General features: G+C 36.5%; 2 protein-coding genes across 6 annotated transcripts in view; both read left to right on the top strand.

The window, feature by feature from the left end:
• LOC129269710 (LLGL scribble cell polarity complex component 2-like) overlaps window positions 1-757 on the top strand; it is a 56,137-nt gene extending 55,380 nt beyond the window's left edge. For all 5 annotated transcript variants that reach the window (XM_064105276.1, XM_064105274.1, XM_064105273.1 and 2 more), the window contains one exon: window positions 415-757. In XM_064105276.1, the coding sequence (XP_063961346.1) occupies window positions 415-427 (13 nt within the window). In that variant the 3' untranslated portion in view covers window positions 428-757. The remainder of the gene's footprint in view (window positions 1-414) is intronic.
• A 6,082-nt stretch (window positions 758-6,839) lies between these two features.
• LOC129269062 (neuronal-specific septin-3-like) overlaps window positions 6,840-25,989 on the top strand; it is a 64,450-nt gene continuing 45,300 nt past the window's right edge. Inside the window, exons 1-2 of the mRNA XM_054906514.2 lie at window positions 6,840-7,022; window positions 13,078-13,114. Coding sequence (XP_054762489.2) covers window positions 6,978-7,022; window positions 13,078-13,114 — 82 coding nt within the window. The 5' untranslated portion in view covers window positions 6,840-6,977. The remainder of the gene's footprint in view (window positions 7,023-13,077; window positions 13,115-25,989) is intronic.

Raw genomic sequence — 25,989 nt, 5'->3', positions numbered from 1 at the left:
TATCCACATGACTTGGTAATTAATAGATAACACTATATTTGTGATTAAAGTCAATAGTATTGTCATGTCTACTCTGTTATTTTTATTGCAAAATTTATACACATCATCATTACACTTTATTAAAAAAAATTGGGTGCCTGCATTATAGCCACATAGATAAACAAGAATTTAGATCTCCGAAATTGTGTAAATAGCCTTTTTAAATTTCACATTAGGATATATTCTGCATATGATCTATATTATTATTACAAAAAAAAAAATGTGTGTATGTTTATTCACCTTTTCTCTTCTGTATTTAGGAGGTATTGAAATTGGAAATGCAAAAGAAAAAATGAGTTTGGGAATGGATTTTATCGACATGCATGAAGCGATTATTGACTGGACTCTTTTTAAAATGTTTTATCATTACTACAGACTAATGAAGTGAACAGGGAGCCGCAGCTTGAGAAATTACAGATTGAGGAGTAACGTTGATTGACCGAAGCAAGCGTCACGATCGAGAAGGGGTTATTACATGTGCCACACGATATATCTCCATGGTGATCGCGAAGAAAGGCAGAGCGTGAAATGTGTGTTAGTCAAGACATAGCGTGCAAACATTCAAATAAACAATTCAAACCGTTTTGTGGTGTTTTTCTCTATATTGCTTCCTCTCTGTTTTTAATAGACAACTTGCAGATTTTGTTTCAATGCTCAATTTTCCAATGAAATGAACTTGTAGTCTAGGCAAATGCTAGGAGTTGACTGTCAATAAAAATTTAAAAAAATACTTGCTTTTTTCAGATTGAATGTGTGGAGATATGAGAACTGCAACTGAGAATATATCCCTTTCTGCTCGAAGATATGTCAATGTGAATGTGATGATATGTTTCTTGATGGGACCAAATTTAGATTTTTGATTTTGATGTGTAAATTTCTTTTGATGGCTTAATCTTGCTTAGGCTGCCAGTACAAGTAGGTCAGTACTTATTTGAAACTATTCCAGTGCTATACATGTAAAGCTACATGTATATGCTTGAAATCTTGAAATGGAGTTGGTAAAAATTGATGTGGAATGGGACTTTTAATGAATTTGCCAGATTGTTGCAGTTGGTATCAAAGTGGTTATGGAAAACTGATTGACCCAAATAATATGTACATCAACGATGACAATGGATTGTGTATGTCGAACTCCTGGGGAGGGTTTCACGAACAGTTTTGTCAGTGATTTTCATTGACAGATGTTATAAGCTACTGAAATCCTTGCCTCTGATTGGCTGAGAGCAAATTAGCTGGTAAAAGTCACTGACAGGATGCTTCATGAAATGCCTCCCTGGTAGGATTTTCGTTTACGTGAAAGGACCAATTTCTCTGGGTTTATGTGAAAGAGAGATGCCACATGGAACTGATGATAATGTGTTTGTGAACCAGTCTGAACATTGATCATGATTTAGATATTAACAAGCTTTTACAGATCAGTTTAATTACATGTCATTAGCCGTGGGATGTCTGGTTAATGCGAAGATTTCTATATGTAATACATTTTGGCCTTTTGAAGAACTAAAGATCATGACAGATGCTATGATTGACCACGTTATGATACGATGCCTTACATTCATAACTATCACTCGCATTCCGCTTCATGTGAATTCTCAAATTTATAGTTGTTGTTTTAATGTCCATTTAGAAAATTCATCTTGCTTTTCAAGCATAAACACATCATGAAAATGTACATTAAATCAATCATGTGCATTCCTAACTGAGTTCACAGCTTAATTGTAATCAGACGTGTTCAAGATGTTTTTAAAGATTTTACAAAAGTTAAATGCAAACCAACTGTTGTATCTTAGGTAATTTTGCAGCTTTTCTGTTATCTTGGTGTCTTATTTCCATTGATGTGATGTAACATGTATGTATACAGATTTAAATGACTGCCTTTTGACAAGAGATGGAGCCCCATATGTTTTTTTTTTTTTTTTTTTACTTAATTGACAAAAAGATGAATCTACATCTTTAATTAGGGAAAATATTCTCCTTGCTCTAAACAAACTTCAACAGAGTGAACATTTAATGATAAACATTTTTAACAAATCATTAATTTTTACATCAAAAGTTTCTGCAAATGAACTAGTAAGAATTCAAGATGTAATATCAGTAAACAATTTGATGGATTAAAAACATTTGGATTTAAGAAAGTAGGAGTCGTTTTATGATTATCAAGGCAATCCTTTTGTTGCTCATGAATGCAAAATTTACTGTAACATCGTCAGTACTCGCATTGTAGTTTGTTGTAGTATGCAGCATGGATGAAACTTCAGTACCTGTGAAAAAGTACTTGAACTTGTAGTACTAGTTTTGTTTGTAACTTGGGGTTATGTAGAAACCTCTAACATTGCCCAAAGAATAGTAGAATAAGTGGCATAGACCATTCCTAACTTGGCAAATCTTTTTTTTTAATTTTAATTCTTTACAAGCATTGTGATGTCGAGGTTTTCCAATGTGTTAATGTGTGGATTTGATGTGATGAAAAGCAGTGTAAGGTATTGATATGAAAGACGGCAGTCCGTATTTAGTGAATATTGCTAAACTTTGACCAATGAAATTAATGACACAGGTGTTTGTATATTGATGTGTTATGCCTTAAAAGGAATGAACGTCTTGTTGTATAGGTAACGAGAGGTAAATTTGAATTTGGGACTTTGTCTGAATGAAAATTTCTAATTTTCTTCTTCTGATCAAACTGCGTCTTCTTTTTTCTACTCCGCCTGTGCCATTTCCGCAATGTGCAGTGCAGGCAGAGTAACATATCTATGAATGTCATTTGACTTCACAATTTTGCTGGTTTGATGCAATTATGTATGTGTAGTAAATGGTAGTATTTTGATGGAAAATGGTGTTTGATAAAATGTGAGACCATGTCGGAAAATGTTAACAATTGTACATCTAGTTGATTGTGATCGAAATTTCTTTCTATAAATGAAGTATTGGCTTTGATATCGTGTAAAATTCATAATTGTGTAATATGTGTATAAAACAAAGGTTGTACTATTTTTTCCTCTTCCTGTTTTGTGACTGTTGTTTTTGCTATGCTTTGTTATGTCAGTCGAATACTCAGTGATTGTTTGTATGTGGTGATGTAATGCATTATGACGCCAGAGAAGAGTAAGAATTTAAAATCGACAATCTTGTTTTTGTAGGCTGTTTTTGCCACCGACGGGCTCTGACAGGCTACTTGCTATGAGTGCATTTTTCTTCTAAAGGAGTATGCATTGGCGTTTCTCTGGTATTTCAAATGCATCTCTGCTTAAAAATAAACTTTTTTATTAGAACTCTAGATGTATTCATTACCACATATGTGGGTATATTGTACATTGTTTATTGCTTTTGCATCCCATGTAATGGCTAAATGTGAAAAATATGCTATCAAATTATAATTATGTATCTTATGATATGATTTGTGATGTTGGAAATCAGTTTTATGCTGCTTGTAATATTTTCTTTTATTTTATTCCTGCTGTATTTTGAGTGTAGTGATGTAAGCAGTACAAGCGGTCTTGTCATTTTTCTTTTCATGGGGAATAAAAATGAATTACAGACCAGTTGCCAACAAGGATACTTAAACTGTGTAATTCATTTATTGGTTTCTTGACAAATGTGCTAGATCTTTTTTGCAACTTTATTCTTTAAAAAAAAGTAGTCATGACATTCCTTTTATTATCTTTGTATTTTCTTCTCTTTTTTGAAAAATATTTGTTTGTTTGTAAAATTTGTCCCAGGATAATAAACATTGTGTGAATGTAAAGAAGTTTTAGTTGTGTTCCTCATTTTCATGGTTTCTAATTTGTTGAGTAAGCAGCACAAAATTACACGGTAAAGTTTTGTATTTTGCAATCGCACAAAAGTGAATTTTAGCGCTAAATGGATTTATTTGGATTGTGGATTCAATAACCATGTACCTTTAAAGCAACGAAAGGACACAGACATGATGCCTGGTGTGGATCCAGGAATTTTATGGGGGGGTGCATTTTGTCCCAAATTTTGTCCCAAACAAGCCCCCCCCCCATAAAGGGTTATTACAAAAAAATAAAGGATGTTTGGTGACTTTGGTCTCCAGAAAAATATTGACAAGCATTTTTGGTTCTCTATTTTCTCTAATTTTTGTTTTAATTTTTAGGGGTGCCCCTGCATCTGCACCCCCCACATGAATCTGTGCCTTGATACTTGCAATGAATTATAGTTTGTGGAAACTTGCACTGGCTGATCCAGGGGGCACAGCCGGCCCGTGCCCCCCCCCCCCCCCCCCGCCTTTGAGAGGCACAATTAAAATTTAGAATGTAAAATTGCCTTTAAAACAGAAGCGTGCCCCCCTCCCTTTTGAAAGTGAAGACCTTTTTTTTGGGCTTGTCAAATTTTTTCCTGGATGAAATAACATTAATTTTGGGTTAAAACCCTTTTTTTTGCTTGTCAATTTTTTCCTCGGAGACAATGTGCCCCCCCCCCCCCCTTTCGAAAAATCCTGGATCCGCCCCTGGAAACTTGGTTATGATAATCTTGAGGAAGGTGATAGAGAAAGAATGAGAAAAGGAGAGGGAGAGGGAAGGAGGATTACTCACAAGAGAGAGGGGGAGGGAGGGTGGGAGAGAGAGAATGAGAAAGGCGGAGAGAGGGGAGAGGGAAGGAAGATTACTCGCAAGAGAGAGGGGAGGGAGGGTGGGAGAGAGAGAATGAGAAAGAGAGAAGGGGGAGGGGAGATGGAAGAAGGATTACTCACAAGAAAGAGGGGGAGGGAGGGTGGGAGAGAGAGAGAGAAGGGAGAGGGAAGAAGGATTACTCACGAGAGAGAGGGGGAGGGACAGTGGGAGAGAGAGGGAATGAGAAAGGCAGAAGGAGAGAGGGATCAAGGATTACTCACGAGAGGGGGGAGGGACAGAGGGAGGGTGAGGTTGAAATTATGAATGTGAATAGAGGAGGGAATAAGGAAGAGGGGAAAAATAGCAAATAAAGAGAAGATTTATATAGTTTGGAATGATGAAAGAAAGCATAAAGTTCTGGTAAAATGGAAATCTAGATTTCGATGGATAACATTATGGACACAGTTACCATGGGATATGGTAAACTTGTATCACCAAGGTAATTTACATCCATTCTGGCCCACAACTACACACTTCAATATTCCAGTCTAAGTAACCCCCCCCCCCCCCCACTTTTTTCCAAAGCTGTGTACAAAAACGTAAAAATTACCATAGGATTGTGATTTTTTGCATGGTCAGCCCCCCCCCCCCACTTTTGGCTCAGCCCCCCACTTTGAAAACCGTTCCGCGGCCCCTGTTTGACATAGTGCCTTTTCCTTTTGGTTACAAAGTGCTGCACAAAATACTGAACCATTGTTGTTTCTTTCCCTATTTGGCATTTGAAAAAAAGAGGATAAATTAGAGGGTTCTATAATATGGACCTCATTCAATGCATGAATTTGCCTATCAATTAAAAAGTCCCTTTCCCTCTAAGTTAAAAACTACTATTCAATTGCCAATTTTTAGAAATTCCTCCCAAAACAGTGATGTAATGAGCGAAAAAGAAATGTTAAGGAGACCAGACATGGTGTATGGGGCAAAATTTCTACATGACTGTGAGAGATTGAAGCGAGCAAGCAAATTTTTTTCGTTTTTAATGCAAAAATAGAATTTGGGATAAATTTTGACATGATATTCATAAAAAGATAATATATGTCAGCATTTTCCAATTTTTCTCCTTGTTTCCTAGGCATGAAACTATGGGGGAGGGGGGTATGTGCCAGGGCTGAGACCCCCATTTTCAATCTAAATTTTCGTTCCAGAGCATCACCAATCTAGAAAGCCAAAGAAATTCCTATTTTTTTCCTGTTTCAGAGACCCTCAATTTTTTCTTCTTCTAATTTCCACTGCCTGTAGCAAATCGCCATTGATTGTGTTCAACGTACAGCCAATTAAAGCTCTGCATAGCGATTCGGAGACCGCTGATTGGTTCGTCGCGCAGAAACGTCATGACCAATTTCATGCATATTCATAAAAAGCTTTGAAACACAGAATTTGTGCCGTTCGAGAGCAGTTCCGGAGACCCCCATTTTAAGACCAAAGTTTTGTTCCAGAGCCCCCTATTTTCATTTATTGTGCGGCATATAGGTATCATGTTATAATTCGAGTACCCCGGGCCCCCCCCCCCAGAAGCGGATCTAGAGGGGGGGTTGGGGGGGTTGCAACCCCCCCCAAAAAAAAAAAAAAATCCGGGGACCATTTTTTAAAATCTTATCTTTTTTTTTAAACTTGTAATTTTATTCTATTCTATTTCTATGTATTTATTTTTCAAAAATTTTCCCTACTGTGGGAGGGGGGACACCCCCCTCCCACACCCTCCCCCCTCGCTCGCTCCGCTCGCTTGGACTCGGTCGCTATGCTCCCTCACATACCACCCCAACCCCCCCTTTATAAAAAGCTAGATCCGCCCCTGCCCCCCCCCCCCATGATGACACTTTTGGGGGTCCATTGCCCCCAGCCTCATCTGCAGTGTATGACAGTGTCCCAAATTGTTCACCAGATTCTTCAGTTTCAGTTGAAAACCACACAAAAATGCCCTCTTAATAAATAGCCTGACTGCTTTACACTTGTTTTTATATGTATTATGCCTGATGGATTTTTTTTCCTTCTCAAATCAATTTATCTTCGACTTCGCTTGACGATATTCATGAAGAAACTGTTTAGCGCCATCTTTCATCAAGAAAATTCGACTTATCGGCTGCTAATGCTTGTTTCTCGGAACTTCTGCGGGCTCCTGCTTCTAGCTTCTTCGTCTTCTTCCCTGGCCCCGCCCCGCGGCCCGCTCGCTTCAGTTCGGTAAACAATCACAATAAGACCTTGGGTTGAGCGAGAAGAGTGCATGCTAGCTGCAGACGACCGAATCGAAAGTGAATTTATCGGAGAGGATTTACGACATCGCACCGCGCCAGCCCGCCTATACCCCCGTAAATGTCGTCAGCTGCACACACGAAGAACAGCATGGATGTTTTGGAAGTAAGTCTTGATCTTGAAATGTTTGATTAATGAATGAATAATCTGAAGAACAATTATCGGCTTGTAAAGGCGGAGTTTTGCAATACAGTATTCCTGTAATTTAGTCTTGGGAAGTTGTGATAGGTAAGCAAGCATAGATTTTCTCGAGGTGCAGGGGGCCGGGGCGCAGGTGGAAGAATCGTTTAGAGTGAAATTTGGGTCCGTCTATATACACATAAGTACTTGTATAATGATACATTGTGGCTGCTCATTCGTCCTCGCACACAATGCATAAAATCAATTATCTTTACGTGTGGTTGTAATTTGAAAGAGCTCTCTTTTATTTGGCCCACAGAAAGAGTACATTGTAATTCATCAAGATAGTTAATTCTAAATCTAAGGATTCTAACAATATTATTTGCTTAGAAAGTTAGATCTACATTACAACAATACAAGTGACAGTTTGAAAGTTAAGATTTCTTTTTTGTTTTTCACTCTTCAACTCTTTTTTTTTTAAAGCAGAAAGAAGCATTGTCATTGTCATTGTCACAAATTGAATCAATGTCATATATATGTGAACTGGTGTTTTTATTTTTTCTTTCGTTTCTTGCGGACTTTAAGTTTGATTTGATCATGTTCTGACATTTGTTGGGCCTATAACGTTAGTAAGTTGGTTTCTTTTGAATACTGTGACTGTATAGCCCGAGGGGGGGGGGCCACTTCCATTGACGAGTGGATACCATGCGCGACCATGGGGTCTCGAAAAGCACCCTTAAACACGTATTTTCCATATTCTGAAAATGCACCCCTTAACACGTATTGGCGTGTGAAACCCTACCCTTAACAAGTATTGGAAACAAAACTATACTCTTATCAAGTATTCCCTGAAATGACCCCCTAAATAAGTACAACAATATTTCTATGTCACTGTCGTCGGTTTTACTTGATTGGGTTTAGTACTGCACCTCCCACATCTCACGCAAAATCATACTCTAAACAGTAGTGTTGACTCTTGGGGCAAAAAGTACATCCTTTATAAAACATTATTTTAGTCTTAATTTTTTAAACCCTCGCAAAATTTACCCTAAACATGTAGCTTTCCTATTGAAAATAGATACCCTTTTTTCATTATTTTAGTGTTTTTGACACCCTTATTACGTTACGTACGTAACGTGCCCTATCTTGAAAAAGACATCCTTTTTACGTGTTTTTTGGGTCGCGCATGGTATCCACTCGCCAATGTAAGTGGCCCCCCCCCCTGGGCTGTATAGCAAGGATATATTTACTTTGGACTATATCCACAAATATTACATTAAGATAATTTTAAGTGAAAAAATAGATTCGTAATTAATCCTCTTTTGATGTTTATTATTAAAATCAATATATTTAAAAAATTGATACATGACTCTATATGGGTCATGTAATTAGGCCTATTTGTATATTCTAATAACAATGTTAATATTACTGATAAATGATAAATTTTCTGAATTCCAAGTCAATAATTCTTTACAACCCAGATCAAGAATGGGTATAAGAACGGCAAATTTACATCACAAATTTTGATTATTCCTCTCAAAGGGGGGGGGGGGGGCATGGGCTGGTTGTGCCCCCTGGTTCCACCTAGCCAACAGGGGCAGAACCAAGGGGTGGGGGGGGGGGGTAAAGCAACTGTCCCCTATGATAAAGTTAATGAAAAAAAATGAGGAAGATATAGCCCTACATCAGACCTGCCAACCAGTCCGTTTTAGCCACATTTAGTACGTTTTTGCAACCAAAATACGACAGTACATTTTTTCTTTGAAAAATACGTGTTTTGTAAAAAAAAATAAAATAATTATTATATGGTTATTAGATCAATGTAATTTCAGGTAACTTATTTTTTTTTCAATCATTTTGTTAAAACCAGGGTGAAGATATACACATGTTTTAATGTTTTTTTTTTTCATCTGCAAGAGCAGTGCGCATTTTAGCTTGCATGCAGCTTGAGCGCCGCGATGAGCGAGTGCGCCAAGCATTTTATTATGAAATACAGTTTTATGGGGAAAAATACAGTTTTTTTAATCACCGAATACAGTTTTTCATTCCCAGAGGTTGGCAGGTCTGCATATTTATCTCACGCGGTAAAAAAACTGATTTTTTTGTCAAAATACTGATTTTGGGGATAAGAATACTGAAAATGCAAAATACAACTTTGCAGCTCTGCTACATGCAGGAAGAGAGAAGAAGCAAGACTGCAAGAAGTATGTTTAAAGTTCTGTAGCTCTACTTAAGTGCGAAGAAAATTACACCATCTTTAAGGTCGATCTTGCCCCCTGTCAAAATACCCAGCTTGGTAACGTATGTGGAAGTATATTCCAAACTAATTTAATACTGATAATAAACATAATGCAGCTTTTATATTAATATATTCAGCTGCGCTTGTTCAGAGCTCTTTTTACTCCATTCAATGGGTACACAGCAATTTTGTCAATTAAAGAGATATGTTTTCAATTTTGATTTGAAGATATAGTCAGTGATTTAAAGCTTCCTATGTCAATTGACAGGCGCTGTTCCATAGTTTGGGGGCAGCAAGTGGAAATGCACGATCACCAAGTGTGACTTTTGTTTCGTGAAAGGGGATCTGGAACAGTAATTCATCCGTGGAACTTTGCAGGCTTCGACTATGTGATTGGGTTTTAATTAAGTTTGAGTAAACTCAACTGAACTTGCAATGTACTGTGTTCAATGCCATCCTTCTACATAACATTATAATAATTACGGCCTGGATAATGCTAGTCAAGTAGAAGTGTTTGTAGCCTACAGAATATAAATTGCTCGACAAATTTTTGAAAACGACAGGGTCTATTTCATGGCTGTATGCATCAGAGGGGCAGTTGCCCCCCCCCCCAATTTTTTTTCTTCACAAAATTCACCAAAAGTATGCAAAAAATCCTTCAATTCCACTTTAAAAACATTGGGCAAAAGTGCCCCAATGGCAAGCTTGGTCGCTTCGCTCCCTCGCTTTCGATTTTTTTTCGAAAAAGTTTATGCGTGCTGCCCCCCAGCGAAAAATTCCTATGTACAGCCATGGCCTATTTAGAATAATTCTGGATAAAATTATGTAGACTCGAATTGAAAATTTCATATACCAAATATAGGGTTTTAAATAATACTAAAGAAGGTAACTTGTGTTGTGTCTGTGCAAAATTTCCAAATGTTATATAGTTGGTTAGATGAGTTGTGACACTGAAAATTCAAATTTCACGAGTTTATTCAACCAACTTGAAACAAAAGTCCACAAGAGATGTAGTAGATAAAGCTACTGTGTATATGAAGAATAGCTACTATATGTCTTTATATGAGCAGATGATGCTTTTTAACACAAGAAAACTCTTTCAAAGTATCATCAAATATAAATAGCATGTGTACATGCATGCATCTCCTTTTATCCTTAATTAAACCCTATATAGGATTAAAGCCAAAAGGGTCAAGGGTACGTGTTAATCTTAAGGCTGGAGATACAGGATTAAGTTCTCATGCTTAAAATAGTTTCAAGTTAAGTTGCGGAGGGGGGGGGGGGGGGGGGTTGGGATGAAGAGCCATAGAGCATAAAATACTTGACCCTTTTCTTCCATCAACTTCATGGTCCATAGTAGCTCCATGGTCCAATTAAAGTTTACAGGAAGTAATCACTCTTTTAAACATTCAATGATGAACTCACTGAATGAACTCATTAATGCTTTTGAACTTATTTGCAAATGCCCTATTTGTGTTGTAAATAAATAATTGGAAAAGTCCATTAATATAAAACATTACCTCCTTGCTATCTTATTAATTACAGTATGTACATTAGGGTCTCGATGGTAGCTTTGATAGTTCAAATAATGCGAATATAATTCAGTTGTGATTCTGAAGACACAGAAACTGCTCTTTTATCTTTGTAAGGAAGAACATTCTCATTAGAATGAGGGTTCTATCTCTTGTTTGAATACTAAATAGCACTGCAGACTACGATAGAGGCGAATGTCTCTTGCCAGCTGTCTTTGGGTTGCCTGCTTGTGTATCAACCGTAATACAGGAAATCTTATATCAATGGGATTTAGGTTTGAGCTGGGTCATGAGGTTGAGTGAGTAACCAAGTCGGGATTTGCCTCTTCACTATCACTCTGGTAAATGTAAGACTAACCACATTAGGATTTGAAGCATACAGTAATCGTCAAAAGATGTATTGTCAAAAGTTCCCAGTGGTAATATTAGAGTGGGTGTTCTGTCAGTAATGGAGATTGAAGCTCGAAAATGCAACCAGGAGCAGTACTACACAACATTGGCTTAAAATTATATCTCTTTTCTAGTATCTATTCACATGGAAAACGATGGGATGTAATTTGTCTTATTTTTTTAAATAGAAATGTATTCCTCATGAATTATAAAGTTTTCTGATTTTTGTTTAATTTGAGAGGACAATCATCTAGTAGGCAGATGGAGACTCTGAACATATAGATCAATATAAAAAAAAAAAAACTTCATTTAATTATTTCAGTTTTTCATTGTACAGGTATGTGTGATTTTTTATGGGGGTGGGGCAGAGGTGTTAGATGCTTTACATTTATAGCTTTTTTAGCCCCCAAACTCTGGAATAGCTTACCCTAGTCTGCTGGGCAAACCCTTCACTCGAGTTAATATTTTCATATCTGTAAAAATTGAAATATTTAATTCAATAATTCAAACAATTAAAAAAAGTAATTATGAGTGTGGGGGGCATCATCAGCTATCTCATTTGCATATGAATGAGTTATGCAATATGCATATAACTGTTTTGTGAAAAATGATAAAATTTTGTGAAATCATAAAATTTCATAGCTTTCTTATTTTACATGTGATTTTGATGAAATATTCAGCATTATGTTTGTCTGATTTTTCTCTATTGATTCAACAAATAAACATTTTCCTGGGGTGGACTTGACCTTTAAAGTTACGTTTTTACTTGAACACAAGAGTAGGTCTTATCAAATGCAGCAGACTTTCCATTGCCAGTTCACTTTCATCAATGAAACTTTCTAATACCCCGATTGTTACCAGAAGAAGAATGCATACTGTACAATTGTTTACTCTTCTTCAATTCCAACCTCAGTCACGCTGTTTTTGTATTTCTTTCACACTCGAGTAGTTCACATTTATCAACCAGATTATCTCCGTATTTACAACCCCTGTACAGAAAGTACATCTCTCAACGAATCCTTAAGAAATAACGGGGGTGAAATCCCTGAATATGTCCAGGATTTACGTGGTAGCCTTGTTTGCAGAACACTTGAAGAAAGTACACACTGATAGAAGTGACTCCTGTTGCTGCTGAAAGCAGTGTCGACCTACCGGCGTGAGGACCTTACTGAGTCTTAAGCAGCACTTGAAAGCACTCAACACAGTACTAACCAGTTACATTTCCCTGATTTTAATCAGGGGTGCCATATAGAATAGATACATGTAGTATACTGGTGGGGGTGGGCGGGGCAAGCCGATATAAAGGTGTGACAACAATTTTTTGTTAATCAAAAGAAATAATAGGGGGTGAATTAGTAGTTCGTTTTCCCAAATCACAACCATATCTTGTCAATATACTCTTCTTTTTAATATTTAAATTTTACTTTCTATTTTTTCTCCTTTCTGCTCTTTTAGATTTTATCTGTTACCAGTACTTTTTCTATTACATTGCACCCCAGCCCCCCATACCCCTTCCCTCCCTCTAAGTCCCTTTCAGTGTGCATCTCTTCCTCTGGTAGTTTATAATTTGGGCAATGCCATAAAATATGTACGTCCGACCCCCCTATATTTGGGACCTTCATGAAATTTTTGGTTCTTTTGACAGTCTGTTATGCTGACCATGACTTGGCCAGCTTATTTAAGACTTTAGAAAAATGGGGGTCAGATGTACAAAAAGGTTGATCATTTTATGGAATTGCCCATTTCCTTTTCAAAAGTTTCATTGTCGTCCCTGATCTTTTGCTGGATGAATCCTAAATGATTCAGAATTCAAGATGATATTCTGACTTCAATTGTTTATTTAAAATTTTCTTTCATATTTCTGTTTTCTTGACTACAGAGCCAAGGGATTGTGATCTCAGAGGCACAGCACACAAGTAAGTCCTGTCAAATTATATTTTCATATTCTCACCCTCAAAGATACAGAATATGGTACTAAATATTGCGATTAAGCATGCAGTGTGTAACATGAGTGGTGCAAAACATTTTAAGAAGCTGCAATGTTTCATGTTCTGAGAGCGTAATTGATTTCGGATATCAATTTCAAATTCGGCATTGAAAGGTTTTGACCTTCAATTTCAAAGGTATTTTGGTTGAGTTTGGTATGAAATAATATTTTTGTGTAAATGTAACTGTAACATGATAACACCGAACCACAAAACCCAAATTTTTGTCAAGCCAGGAATTTATAAACTTGCTTTGAACATGAATAAAGAAGACCCTATTAAACAAAATGAAGGGATTGAGCCGATTTGAGCCGATACTGACTAGTCGTTTATTTATTGATTAAAAGATGGGGCTAGATGTCATGGTGATTCAATATAATTAATCTTGGAATTTTAATACACATTGTGTGTGTGTGTGTGGGAGGGGGGTAGAATTATTGTGAATTTCATCAAATTTTATCCTTATTTTCTGACAAAAAACATAAATGGAATTATTCTTATATTTGGTAATGCCATCAAGCTTTCAAGTGCCATATGAAAAGAAAGATTAGCCATTGGTGCATTGGACCATTTTCTCACACTCACCCATCAGAAGTAAATGGGTTTTATATTACTATTCCCCGAGGGTCGGATGAAAGTGAGTGAAAGCTAATAGAAGTGAATAACCCTGAATTCATTGATTCCTTCCAATGGACTGGTCTGACGAGAGATACTGTAGACCCTGTTCACAGGTACTTTTCTGGACCGCTCCAGTCTGGAGAAGTCCTGGGTGATTAAATGCGGGAATGGAATCAGGACCCGGTTGCATAAAAGTTACTAATAACTTTGCCATCCAATGGTAACTTCCCAGAAATCCTTGATTATTATTGGCTGATTAGCATTGTTACCATGGTAGTTACCATTGGAGGGCAAAGTTACCATAATACAAACCTGCCAACCAGTACGTTTTAGCCGTATTTAGTACGTTTTTGCAACCAAAATACGGCAGTACGTTTTTTCTTTCAAAAATATGTTTTTTGTTTTTTTTAACTAAATCGTAATTTATTGAGAAAAATAATCTCTATATGTCTCTATTTCATAAAACGTGCACAAATATGGTTATTAGATCAATGTAATTTCAGGTAACTTGTTTTTTTTTTCAATCATTTTGTTCAAACCAGGGTGAAGATATACACATGTTTTAATGTTTTTTTTTTCATCTGCAAGAGCAGTGCGCATTTTAGCTTGCATGCAGCTTGAGCGCCGCGATGAGCGAGTGCGCCAAGCATTTTATTATGAAATACATTTTTTTGGGGGAAAAATACAGTTTTTTTTAATCACAGAATACAGTTTTTCATTCCCAGAGGTTGGCAGGTCTGATAATAGTAACTTTTATGCAACTGGCCCCTGGAGGCAACTTTAAGCAATATCATCATCTGTACTGATCTTGAAGAGTGGAGACCAATCTCTAAATACCAAGAATTTAAAATCGATCTAGATTGGTTGTAAATAGTGACAAGCTGAATATTGGATTATCCTTATCTCAGAAGTTAAATTTTAAATTTCATAAGATTTAGATAAATGTTTTTAGTCTATAGGCCTATATTCGGCTTGTCACTGTGCAAAGCAGATGTGGATTGTGTACCAGCTGAGATGTGGTCTTCTGGATAGCTGTGGACTCGTCCAAGTATAACTGAGAATTTCCTGGGGGGGGGGGGCACTCACATTGACGAGTAGATACCATGCACGACCAAAAAACACTTAAAAAGGATGTCTTTTTCAAGATATGGTACGTTACGTAAAAAGGGTGTCAAAAACACTAAAATAATGAAAAAGGGGTATATATTTCACTTGGAAAGCTACGTGTTTAGGGTCCAATTTGCGAGGGTAAAAGGACTAAAATGTTATCTGAAGGATGTACTTTTTGCCCCAACAGTCATCACTACGTGTTTAGAGTCCGATTTTCGCGAGGTGTGGAAGGTGGGGCCGTACTAAACCCAATGATGGAGGTAAAGGTAAAACCGACGTTCGTGACATATAACGATTAAAATATCGCTGTACTTGCTCAGGCATTCAATTCAGGAAATGTTTGCCAAGGGTATCGTATTGTTTCCAATACTTGTTAAGGGTAGGGTGTCACAGGCCAAGGTAAGGGGTGCATTTTCAGAATATGGAAAATACTTGTTTAGGATGCTTTTCGGGACCCCATGGTTGCGCATGGGCACTCAATGGAAGTGCCCCCTCCCCCCCCCCCCGGAGAATTTACACCTTTCAGCAAACATTTTTTTTAAAGGAGATATCATTCTTTTTGGCATCCATGCTCATAGAATTGCTCAAAAATAATATGAAAGGGGGGGGGGGCGGGCTATTGTCTTCTTGAAGTAATACTTTTTCCCATCACTTCTAATTCACCAAATTACAGGGCTTCAGGTGCAATTTGTTCAAACATGCAGTTTGATTTTGATGACATGTACAATGCAGACCCTCACGCGTCTGTCAGTGCGATTGGAAATCATGTACATGTATGCAATTTGATATCAAACGTGATGTTAAGAAATTGAGTTTCTTGTTCATTCCTGGGGCTATTTGATGGAAGTGAGAGAAAGTTTCTTTTCAAAGCTGGCAAACTGTTGGCTTCTTCTGCACGTCTCACTCAGGGCATGAACCTTGTTTCTTGCGATGCAATAGTGGGCTATTGAAGGTAGGATTTGGTTTTGAATTGAGGAATGAAAAAGCTTTTGTCAGAGAAGGTGGGTCCACGCTCACTTGTATTGTTGCGATGACTTAAGGCCATTTTGCGTTTACTGAAAGAAAATAGAAGTGTCGCACAATCTTTTCTTTCTTGGGATATATTTTGGAGATGAATTTAAAGGTAATGAAGCCTGAATATGTTGTGAAAATGGTTGGAAGAAGAAAAGAAGAAGAAGAAATGAGAATTGTGTATAACTGGAAATTTAGGTATAGAAGTAAATGACTTATTTTGAAGTATGACTTTAGAAAATATGATTCCTTGTTAAAAAACTTCAAGAAATGAAGTATACCTTTTTAAAGTTATAAACTATAGTAAGTAAGTGACAGTCATTAAGCCATTATACATCAGATATTGCATGGTAAAAAGGTGTTGAAATTAATTTCCATATTTGGCTATCCTACCAAAGCAGAATCAAATTCTCTTCTTCTAGCAAGTTTTTCAACTTTAAGATAGTTCAAGGTCTCACTCACTATGAAGTATTTGATTACCCACTCAAAATGAAAAATTATCTGCCTTTTTACGTTTCATGGGGTAGGCAGACTGAAGTTGATTAAAACCAGAATTATGAAGATTTCCAATATAAGCATTTACCATAAACAGTCGTCACTTGATGAGCTCATGCGTCAACTGAGCATTGGTGAGGGGTGGATGAATGCAGCGGGAATGTACATGAGTGTGTAAACTGTAAAGTCAAAGGGGTGCAAGGGGATTGACACGGGGTGGAGGAATGTATTACTGTAAGAAGGTGCAGGGGTGTGTAAGGGGGAGGGGGGGGGGGGGTGGAGGTAAAAGGGATTGGTGAGGTGCAAGAATGGATTGGGAATAGAGTGTGTAAAGGGAATCTTAAAGAAGTTATTGGTAAGGGCATGGTACACAGCAAAAACTGCGGTGTTAACCGGTGTACATAGAGGACCACACCAGTGATTTTACACCGGTGTTAAATTGACAGTGTTAGTTTAGCACCTACAGGTGTTATTGCAACACCTTTGGTTGTTACATGTACACTCTTTGGTGTTATATTCAATCTCTAGGGTGTCATTTTAACACCAGAGGGTGTGGTCCTCTATTAACACCCACTGGTGTCAGTTTTAACACCACAGTTTTTACAGTGTAGGGTCCTTGGTAAGGGTGATAAAATTGGTTGGGGAGGTACATGACTGTGAAGAAATTGCTGTTAAAAAGGGTGGGGGAATATGAAAGTGGGCCTACAGGAGTAGTGTGTAAAAATGCTGAAGTCAAATGTAATTATATAAATCCTGTTTTGGGGTATCAAATGGTGTTGGTGAAATTGTGATTAGTTTATCCATTCTCCAAAGGTAGCAATATTTCGAGACCAAATATTAGTGAGAGGGGCGTGGCTGATGTTTTGTTTATGCCTTGCCCTTCTTCAGAAAATTGTGTCTTAAGAGGAGTAGCCACAATCTGAATACTTCTAAATCCTCTTGAAGGGTATTTGAGTTCACCTTTCCCATTTGACTCGACACCACGACTATCTTTCTCTCTTAAAACTTAATTGGGGTGGAATACGTTTCAGGAAGGGAAACGCTAAGTGGGGAAAAGATCTAATAGCCCTTAGCCACTCCAGTGATCATTGAATTCATACAAGTGGCTGGGCCCCTGTGATTATTTTCAGGTATTGTTGTGTGACAAATGAGATGGGGGTTCTTTATACTGTAGGAATGGAATGATGGAAGAAACGGCTCTTGAAATCGAAAGGGGAAAGAAGTTTTGTGAAAGTGTATATATCATTTTATATGCACCCTAATCATTACCTCTTGAATAGGCATTGCATATAAAGCCACTCTTCAAGCACTTTAGCGCTTCCTTTAGAGCTTGCTTTAAAATAATTATCACCTTCTGAGAGCCAGAAGGCTGTTTCTGTCAAAATCTGTAATATAGCACTGGTCAATGTCCTTCTGGCTTTATGAAAAAGAGCTTTAAATTTTGTGTTCTTTTGTGTCAAAGTTCTATGTCAGCGACATAAAAATTAACACATGAACTTATTATGATTTTTTTTCAGACATTCAACAAAATAAATCATTAATTTGCCATTTTATCTTCAGGGGAATTAATGTACGGTTTTAAAAGATGTGAAAACCTAAACTAATTTTTTTTTTTTTTGTGGGCAGTAATCACTGACTTTACTTCATCTAGTGTGATAGAGGTAGTCTACATGGTCTTTAACTTTGGAAACAATTCATATTGTTTGAGTTGTAATGCAGTCATTACAATGTTACCTCAGTTTTCATGTCTTTATGAATATTTATTAGGTTGGCTGATGATGTCATATCCCCACTTGTTCTTTTGTATTTTTATTATATGAAATTAGGTTTGTTCAAAATTTTTCTACCAAGAACTAAAACAATTGGATTGACAACTGATTAAGTGCATTAGTTAGGCCTATTCATTGCCTCAACTTATTTCATCATATTGGAGACACACCATTTACACATGTATGGAAAAAATGAAACATTTATGATTTCATGTAATGCATAACAAATACATGTAGGAAAGTGGGGATGTGACATCATCAGCCTACCTAATGAATATTCATGATGATGTGCATATTATTGTTTTCACAAAATATTGATAAACTTTAAAATTCAATATCTTTGTTATTTTTATCCGATTTTGATGAAATTTTCAGCTCTGTGAATTTTACTATATTTATTAAGATATTAATATGTTCAGCCCTAACCATCCCTTTAATTCTTCAGATTTGCTCCCAAAGTAGGGTTTTGTCTTGACATGGAGAAAAAGATTCCTTCATGGTTCTGTTTCATATTGTCCCGACTCCCAAACATAACAAAATTATTAAAAATCTTCTAAAATTGTGATAATTGATTGGCTGATAGCAAAGTTTGATGTATACTTTGCATTAGTTCTTGATTAAATGAGACCCTGATTTGTAAAATTCTGAATTACAATGGGGAGTTTGCTTTGGAGTCAGAATATAACTTCTTATATGCCGTAAATATATAAATATTTTTTTTTACTCGAGTGGAAGGTTTAAAGTGATGCTCAAATTAGTGCTGAGTCAAAGCTATGATTTCCAATCATGATGTCTGATCTCTAAATCCCGGTGGATATCGGATGTGCAAGATCTGGAAATGGAGCCAGACAAACTTACAAGTTTAACAGGCTGCCAATTGATTGATGTTTCGTTACTGAACTCTCTATGGGAACTTGAGACTTCAGCGTCTTGCATTTTTTTTTTTTTTTGTTGCTTGTATGCATGTCAGCCTGATCTAGTAATTTTGTTCTCAATGTAAGGGAATGAAGAACTGAATTCTTTGAACTTTGGATCAGTTTGGAGAAGCTCTGGGAAAATAGTTTTGAAAGTTGGTTGAATTTTAAGAATTTGATACCTTGGCAGGTAAATGGTATGAATTTTGTGAACCTGCCACTACCCCCCCCCCCATTCCCTATTGGCTATTAAAATTGGCTTTACAGAAAATATTGTAAGTCCCAAAATGTGCACCTGGGGTGGCCAGTCAAATATAATGCGTTTAAAGGGGTGTTTTTTCAGTTTTGGATGCGGGCCGTGCGTGCACTCGTTAAGAGTATAAAAAACACAGATTTTCAAAAAGAGGGTGGTTTTGAAAGACTGGTCAATGGTCAATAGCGTATTTAGGGTATGTTTTTTTTAAAAGACTAGCCAAACGTGTTTAGGGTATGTTTTTTCCCCAGGGGCTTTTTCCTCCTTGTTTCTGAAAAGTGTACGGGTTCTTCCCGATTGTACAAAACTTGTTAAGGGGTCAGATTCTGGCGACAACTTGTTTAGGGGCCAAAATGTGTAAATGAGGCCCGCTAAAAACTTGTTTAGGAGGTTACTTTGCACACAGAGAAAAACTTGTTTGGGGGGTTTTGGAAATAATAAATCAAGATACTGGTGTGCCCCCTCCCCTTGGTTGAGGGCATGATTAGAAGGCTGAGAACTTAAATTCTAATTTCTAATGATATGTTATCATATCATCTCTGTACAGTTTGTTTGCATTGTCTGGTTAGTAGAGGTACATGTACTATGCTTGATATGTATAGGCCTATGTACATGTAGGTAGGGCAAATCATACTTTATACAAGTTTTTAATGCACCGCTAATGCGCTAAAGCCCTCCATCATGATTACTATGATTTGTTAAAGAGTCCTAATTAAGTGGTGCATGATATTGACAGAGAAGCAAAATATTTCATAGTAAATATCTTTCATGTATGTTTATTTCATGATACTAGAGTCTAATGAAAACTGTCCCCTAGTTTCTATCATATTCTTTTTGCAAATGTTGATTGACATCCCTTTATGTTGCTCGCTGATAGAAGTTAAATCACAATTAAGTCACAGTGTTCAGGATGTATAAAGTTTCAAATATATGTTATGTTTATCACCAATGATCTATTCCATACTGAGATAAAATTATTTCCATTGAAGCTCGCACAGTTCAAACATGGTGTTGTGAGTTGGTTCAAGGACACATTTTGCTTTGAACTTGGAAAAAAATCCAAGGGATTCATCTAGATGCAAATGCTGTTTAAGCATGTTGTTTATGCCTGGATCTTTCTAACAACCAAATATTCAAACTCGTAAGCAATTGTTCAATTTTTTTTAAACAACCTGATTAAAAATTTTAAACAACTTGTTTAAAACGTTTAAGCAAATTGTTCAAAGTTTAATCGATAGTTGTTAGAGTGACAGGCTTAAAGGAGAAATATATTGATTATGAATATGGCCTTATTATATATCAGTGGAAAGGTAATGATGTGGGGATTATCATTTGGTCATTCGAAAATAACGAAAGTAATACATAAGGTGGAAATCGCCAATTAAAAAGCGCTAAAATGCCTCCTAAATACGCCTTTCATCACAAACACACATTGCTTGCTCGCCTTGGCTGAGAGAGTAGATACACGTGTTGCACAGCTCTCAATCGGCATTTTGGATGGTTTGTTTACAATCACATACGAGCAACGCATGTTGGGGATGATCTTTTACATCTAATTTTAATTTACCTCAACTTTTTGCTTAAAAAAAAAGGTTTTATCGTAATTTAGAAATAATACGAGGTGTTACTATATTTTTATATAGATAAATAATTCCCCGAGTTTCGTAATTTTGTCAAAATAATGAGGTAGAAATTATATCTAACAGAACGAGTGATAATTTATCCCAGCCACGTGAAGTTTATCGTCGGTGCATATCGTCTGCTGCTATTCGTTGAGTTGATTTGCCTTCAGGTTCGGATATATTCACTTGTTTGTAAGTACAGTTATATCATTATTTTCCTTCTTTAGAGTAAATTTTATTGACAGAGGGAAGAGACTCTGTCTGGATGGTCAGGCTGGAATTCATTTTCATGGATTTATTTTGGCCCGCGGTACGTGCAGCTATCACTAGCAGCTGCATGAGTTGGTAGCGAATCGGCATGCAAGTTGAATTGTCCGACTCATCATCATAGGCGTAATTCCCCTAATTTACCTCCATCCACGTCACTAGAGCTAGAAACTTCATCATCATTCTCTTTATCTTCAAAATCGTCAATTTGAAAATCCAAAATCTTGATAAACTTTTGGGTTTTCTTTCATTTCGTGATCGAAGTATTCAGTGACAGTGTGGTGAAAACGTACCCTCGCAACCAGGTTTTGCATGCTAGTGGAGCTTGACGTGGGAGAGCCAATCACGTCTCTCGTACACTCATACATGTCATAAAAACCCCGATTTCGCGGACGTAATTGTGACTGTGTGTTTGAAGCATTCAGAGAGAGAACTTTAAACTATCAAATAAGTGAGTTTCATCGGTCTCCATGATAAATGATGTGCGCCATCGTGTTTTTCTTATTTTCCCCTTTAATTTGATATATAATTCTTAATTTTTATGATTTTCAATATATTTCTACTTTAAACAACATGGTCAAACTTTTAAACAACATTTTCTTTTTCTTTCAATTTTTATTGATCAAATAAAACATAATTACAAAAATCAAAACAATTTTTTTACTGTAGAGGGGAGGAGCTTAGAGGTTTTAGCACTGTATAGTATCAAAGCTTACCCTGTATTTTTCTGTTTATAGTGGGAATGTTAAGGTGATTTTCTGTTGTCAAAATATTTTCTTTGTGATCATAGTACACACAATTGGTTGCTTGCATGCCATTGTTATCATTCCATCTTGTTAACCCAGGTATTAAATGAAAATGCACGTGTAATAATTGTTGATGGCTTGGAACAAAACGAGAGGAGGCTGAAGTTCAGTAATTTGTCGATGTTTCTGACATCAATTTATCTTCCTTAATTACCAGACTTATTTCAACTACCTTATGGAGTCCTTCCAGTTTCATTTTCAAGTAATTTAGGTGTAGGTAATTATAATTATATTACAATCTTTACAGTTTTATAAACCATAAAAAAGTCTTCATTTGTGTTTTCATCCAGGTGTAAATGAGTAGGATATGGACTTTACTTGCAGTTATGACAATAAAGTATATTGTTCCACAGAGAGTGGAAAATCTGTGATATGTGTTAAGGCAAGCGGAAATCCATTGGAAATGAATATATCCATCAGGAATAGGACTAAGAATAGTTATGTCAAAGAAAAATATGATAACCCAATATTTCATAAAGGTCGAGAATTCATAATCTAGGGTGATTGACCAGTGATAGACAAGTATGTTTGTTGGGGCAACCCACCACAATTATGTCAATATCCTAAAGTTGTTAGCTACCACAATTGAGCAAACATCCTCAAGTTTAAGGCAAGAAGACACTGGTCAAATATTGATAGTTCAAGGTCACTGGCCATGGCCTGACCTTAAAAAATACCTGATCAATTTGTTCCTTTCCTTTTCAGTAGGGCTCATTTAAAAGGTCTCTCTGATTAAAAGTGTAATATTGAAATATTAAATCTTTTCAAGGTGGCATTGAAAGGTTTAAATTTGAATTAGAGCTATTTTTATTACATCTAGTGAAGCTAAATTTGCATTGGTTGATTTTTTATTCATATTTTTATTGGTACAAGATACAATTACAGGTTTATACAAGTAAGATAACAAAAACAAAATGCTGTGTAATCTTATTGTGTTTTCAGCAGTAAGATATTCAGATCTATACCTTTAAGGAAAGAAGGGAATGAATATTAGGCATTTCTTTTCTAAACTTAACATTGATAGATATAAAAACGAGTACAGAGAAGGAAAAATTTTATACACAAATAATTGTGATGGTCTTTGCTACATCCAAATGCATTGGTTGAATTTTATTGCCTGTATCAATCAAATTTTTGAGATCACGTTCCTCATATCATTAAAGTTGGATTGTACAGAGAATGATAGTGACTTCTGTTCTAATTTATGCTTTGGAGAATTGATCCCTGAAATTGGAATTTATCTCTTTCTCAAATCCTCACTTTTGATCACAAAGCGATTCATACAGTTATCAGGCTAGAGATATCTGTCATTGGTTTTACACATGAATGCCTAATGTACATGAGATCATTGGCCATGTTTACCCCCAAAAGCTTAATAGAACATGCTTATTTCACATTTTGTTATCATTCATGTTGATGAAGGGGGAAAAGCTCATATCTTCTCCACCATTCCCATTCAAGATCATGTTGCCCCTCCAGAATCTTCAGGGGTGAAAACACTTTAGGGTGCTTGGCCTGGTGCTTGGAATCTAACCAAAACTCCAAGCTTGGTAACAAAATGGTTAGTTTAATTGGTGGTTATTATTATCATTTGTTTTTGGCATCACCTGTGCCTGGGAGACGAAAAGTGAACCAATCACTGTGACCCATGGGTCTCTCGTCTCTCCTCCATATATGGAATGGGATGTGAAGGTGGACCATTTTCACTGGGGTTTCCCCCCTACTCTTACAATGACTCGCCTCTACCAAGGAGACTCGCCTCTACCAAGGAGTTACCCTTGCCTCTATGCAGTTACAATTGTAATTTGCCAGTGAGTGAGATTGTGCAAATTAGGACGAATCTGAATACATGTACAAAGCCTCTATTATGATGTTTCCTGTATATATGACTCAGATCTTGTTTATTTTGGTGACAAGGGTCCATCAGTAATTGCATCAAACCTGTAATCTCAGGAAGACAAGTACTGCATGCCAAAGAATAGAAATCTTATCAGCTGGTATATCTAAATGTTGACACATATAGTCCTTGAACTCATTCACTGTACTTTGAATTACACAGTACAGGTGGACCCATATGTGCATGTGCTAATGTTTGATTATAAAATGTTATTCAGTTTACATGATTACATAATATGGCTGGAAATGGAAACGCTGATCTATTTTTTTTCAATAAGAAGAATAGTGTTACAACTTGAGGAAGACATATGCATCATTTTGTATGCAAATTTAATAAATTAATAATTATAGATCTTGAATTCTAGTTTCACCCAGTTCACATACATTTATATATATATATATATATATACATATATTGAAAAGTATGAAGTTCTGAACTAACCCATAAACCTACATTTCATAGGCCTACACAAGTTTAATTATGTAAAAAGTTGATTCACAATTCAAGTTTGTTTGTTTTGTGTGTGGAGGGGTGGGGGGGGGAGGCAAATGGGGTTAAATTGGAAGTATGGTACTCGTGTAAACACAAATAGACTACTCTGTTCTCTGTTCTACATTTTATGTGCGAACATAGTAAAATGTGTGTTTCCCCTTGAATTTATAATGTGTGAACGGCTCTAGTGACATAAACAATGTAGATACTTCCTTGAACTTTAGCCTGGAATAATTGATGCAGCACGTTTTATTAAGCTATGAATTCATTCAGATCCAGTTCTTCAAGTACTCCTGCCTTGTATATGTGAGTTCCTGGTACCTCTAGCAATGTACATGTATAATTTCCTAAATTGTTGATAATGTAGAAAAAGATGCAGAAAAAGTTTACATTGGGATCTAGAATGCTTGTAGTACTAGTACTATGCAGAGGCTGGGAAATATTTTTTAAGGTGCATATGGGGGGGGGGGGAGAGATGCAAACTCACAATTAAATGTTTGACAATTTCACTTGATAGTTAACATTTAATGACAAAAGTTGGGGGCTAACCCCCCCCCTCCATCCCTGCAGCTCTCATTCTACAAAGTGCAATCCCTGCTAGCAGTGACGTAATGAGCCCAAAATTTTGAGTGGGCTAGATATGGCGTATCGCATAAGAATTTATGAAAAGTTGCAAGCAAGTGAGCAAAGATCTTGTAATTTTTATTACAAAAATCAAATTTTGTGATAGATTTTGACATAATATTCAGAAAATTATATCATATTTCACAATTTTCTCTCCTTTTTCTTTCATTTTCTCTCCTTTTTCTTTCATTTTCTTTCATTTTCTCTTTTTTTTGGTTGTGATTTTTTTTTGGGGGGGAGTGGCAAGAGCCACCCCAAGCCCCCATCTGTAGACCAGGCGTGCTAGTAGAATAGAAGACGACTGCTCCAAGTTAACCACACACAGTACCTGGATGTGGAATGAATAGAAACAAAGCTTGGAAAGAAATGTATTTCCCCCAAAAAAATTAGTCTCTGGAAATGATTTAGGATCTTTTCACCATTTCCAATCATGCTTCAATGAAATATAAAAGGCATGTGTTGTTCCAGCAGGGTAGAAAATGTCAAAAATGCTTTTCCAATTTTGATACCTTTTTCGCCTGAGTTGTTTCTATTTACCCTATGTGTGTTTGCTGGCTCTTGGTAGCGTGAAAATTGCCTGCATGTGATGATTGTGATCACTTATAGTAATGAAATGGTTCTTCAAGACCTGTGGATTTATAATTGCAGTTACTGGATCAGGTACTATAGGCCAGCCCTACAATACAAATACAGTTCTAGTTCATCCTGTAGGGATACTGCATTACTTTTCTTTTCTGTGTAACTGGATTAAAAAGAAAAAATTCTACCATCTTTCCTACTCCCGAAATGATAGACCTATAGTATCAGGAAAAAAAAATCAACTTTTTGAAACTTTTTTTTCTTGTGGAGCAGTGTTGGACTTGCACGTAAAATGTGTGTGATGTGCCCCTGCCCCCCCTGCAATAGAATTTTGATGACCTTTATCAAA

The sequence above is a fragment of the Lytechinus pictus genome, chromosome 10 (assembly GCF_037042905.1).
Source record: "Lytechinus pictus isolate F3 Inbred chromosome 10, Lp3.0, whole genome shotgun sequence".
In the NCBI taxonomy this organism is placed as follows: domain Eukaryota; kingdom Metazoa; phylum Echinodermata; class Echinoidea; order Temnopleuroida; family Toxopneustidae; genus Lytechinus; species Lytechinus pictus.
Note: the sequence above shows the minus strand (reverse complement) of the source record. Positions and strands in the feature narration are given on the sequence as shown.